The sequence below is a fragment of the Cynara cardunculus genome (genome assembly GCF_001531365.2).
Source record: "Cynara cardunculus var. scolymus isolate 2C chromosome LG 4, CcrdV1, whole genome shotgun sequence".
Classification (NCBI taxonomy): Eukaryota; Viridiplantae; Streptophyta; class Magnoliopsida; order Asterales; family Asteraceae; genus Cynara; species Cynara cardunculus.
Genome location: NC_037531.1, coordinates 19,883,267 through 19,885,394, shown reverse-complemented (window position 1 = coordinate 19,885,394; position 2,128 = coordinate 19,883,267). Strand labels below are relative to the sequence as shown.

At 31.3% G+C, this 2,128-nt stretch overlaps 1 protein-coding gene across 1 annotated transcript in view; it reads right to left on the bottom strand.

Moving 5' to 3' along the window:
• Positions 1 to 1,300: 1,300 nt before the first annotated feature.
• LOC112511033 (lipase 1) overlaps positions 1,301 to 2,128 on the bottom strand; it is a 6,019-nt gene continuing 5,191 nt past the window's right edge. The window contains exon 4 of the mRNA XM_025116403.1: positions 1,301 to 1,661. Coding sequence (XP_024972171.1) covers positions 1,544 to 1,661 — 118 coding nt within the window. The 3' untranslated portion in view covers positions 1,301 to 1,543. The remainder of the gene's footprint in view (positions 1,662 to 2,128) is intronic.

The following is a 2,128-nucleotide window of genomic DNA, read 5'->3' as shown; positions in this document are numbered from 1 at the left end:
ATGAAGCTTTAAAATCCCATAGAAAATGATGGTAAAGACATAGCTAGTCCCAATCGATCCTAGGGTCAAAGCTAATTTAACTATTGGCACCCTTAACCAACCCTTGCTAACTACATCTCTAACCCTATTGTTTCTTTTTGTCTTATTCTTTTTGTTCCTTAAATATTTGTATTATAATATATACAATTTGTGCATGCATCCATACACAACACATTATATATTATTATTATTATTATTATTATTATTATTATTATATAATAATAATGATATATTCATACTTAATATTATTATTATTTGATAATATGCAATTCCCTAGACTATTGTACCCTTAAATATTGACAATAACAAAAACCTTAGACAAAATTAAAAAGACAACAAATAATCAAAGTAATCATAATTTGTAAATAGGTGTCTATTAAGAATTTGATAGATGTTCAAATAAAATCATCTGATTTAGCTTTCAAATTATTTGTCCGACATCAACATCATATGTACAAGACAAGTTATCATGACCAAGAACCATATCATATGTACAAAGACAAGTCATCGTGACCAAGAATCAGTTATCATGTTAAGGTTGTCATAAAATAACATTTTTCAATAAGTTAGAATTATTTTTATGAATATTGTTAAAACACAATTAAAAAAATTTAGAATTCATTCTAAATCATTGTTATTTCAAAAAATGTAATTCAAAATCAGAGTTGGTTTTTTACAGTTACAATTTATCGACATAGTCTGGGATACCTATCCAAAAAAATGTCATTATGTTATGATTTTGATCATTTTGTCAAAGAGTTGGAAAAAAAATTTAGTACCAGACATGTCATGATATGATCACCAAATATTTCTTGTGCTAATGATTTGTTTCTCAGTTCAATCAAATGTAGTTACAAGCCTTCCGAGTTATATAAGTTATCAAGTTGCTTTGTTTTTATCTTGACTAGTGTTAAGCTTTGTTATGATACATTAAAAAGATGTCAAGAACGAATAGATACGGTTGAATGGGTAACGATCACCACAAGAAATCGATAATAACATCACCATCATTGGTGCCATCTGTTGCATGACTCTGTACACCACCTGTTACCATAGCTATATTGATAAACCACCTCTACAAATATAATAAACTACGTTTAAATTTCACATAGATCCTACCATCATCGACGTACATTATATATGTTCTAAAGTTTCAATCTCAAAATTCCTCAATTTGGATTATAACAAAATCATTAAAAGTCTTGCAGTATGGTACAAGACATTACAAAATACAAGAACTATATAAAACGACCACAGATGGTTCATCACATTATCACGTAAATAAAATTGTATAAGAGAGTATGCATCATGAGATTTTAAATCATTGATTTGTTTCGGGTCATCCATGAACTAGCTTAAAACGATCGTTTAAATTGTGTTCTATGCATATATATATCTCGGATGTCAAGAATCCAAAATGAAGTGTGTTTGAAAACGTCTACGAACCAAATTTTATATCACTGATTAAGAATAAATGCTAAATTGGATTATATTAATCTAAGAGTTAACCTGAACCTAATACGAAGGATGTGATGAATCGATTCAATGAGTATGGAGCTTCAAAATTTGCAGCATGTCCGACGTCCCTAATTATCTCCAACTTTGCTTTCATACCCAAATGCCTGCTTTCATCATAGATTATTTTGGGTGAACGTGTTGGTAATTTAGTGAAATCTATCGGTTCATTTCATGTAATGAGATTCATAAGAGAAGAGAGAGGTGTTAGTTAATAAGCTATAACCCGATTTAGGACACTTGTGAAAGCTAGCTAGAGGGTTAGAGGGAGCATCCTTGGAGTTGGCGGTGGGGGCCGCCCTCGTGGACAGATCCCAAGACCTCCACGGATTTTGTGCGAAAATCGAGATTCTAAGTGAAATTGAAGGCAAGAAGCCTTATGGACTTGGATTCACAAGTCTCTGGATACTATTCAGAAGCTTCTAAAGTGCTTTTCACTCTGAAATGCAACTCAAAAGCTTCTGAATGAATATAGGGTGCTTTTGAGTTGGTATCTGACATGTGCGGTTCTTCGCCCTCCTCGACTTCGTTTGCTGAAAAGAATTCTATAAACATATATATATATATATATATA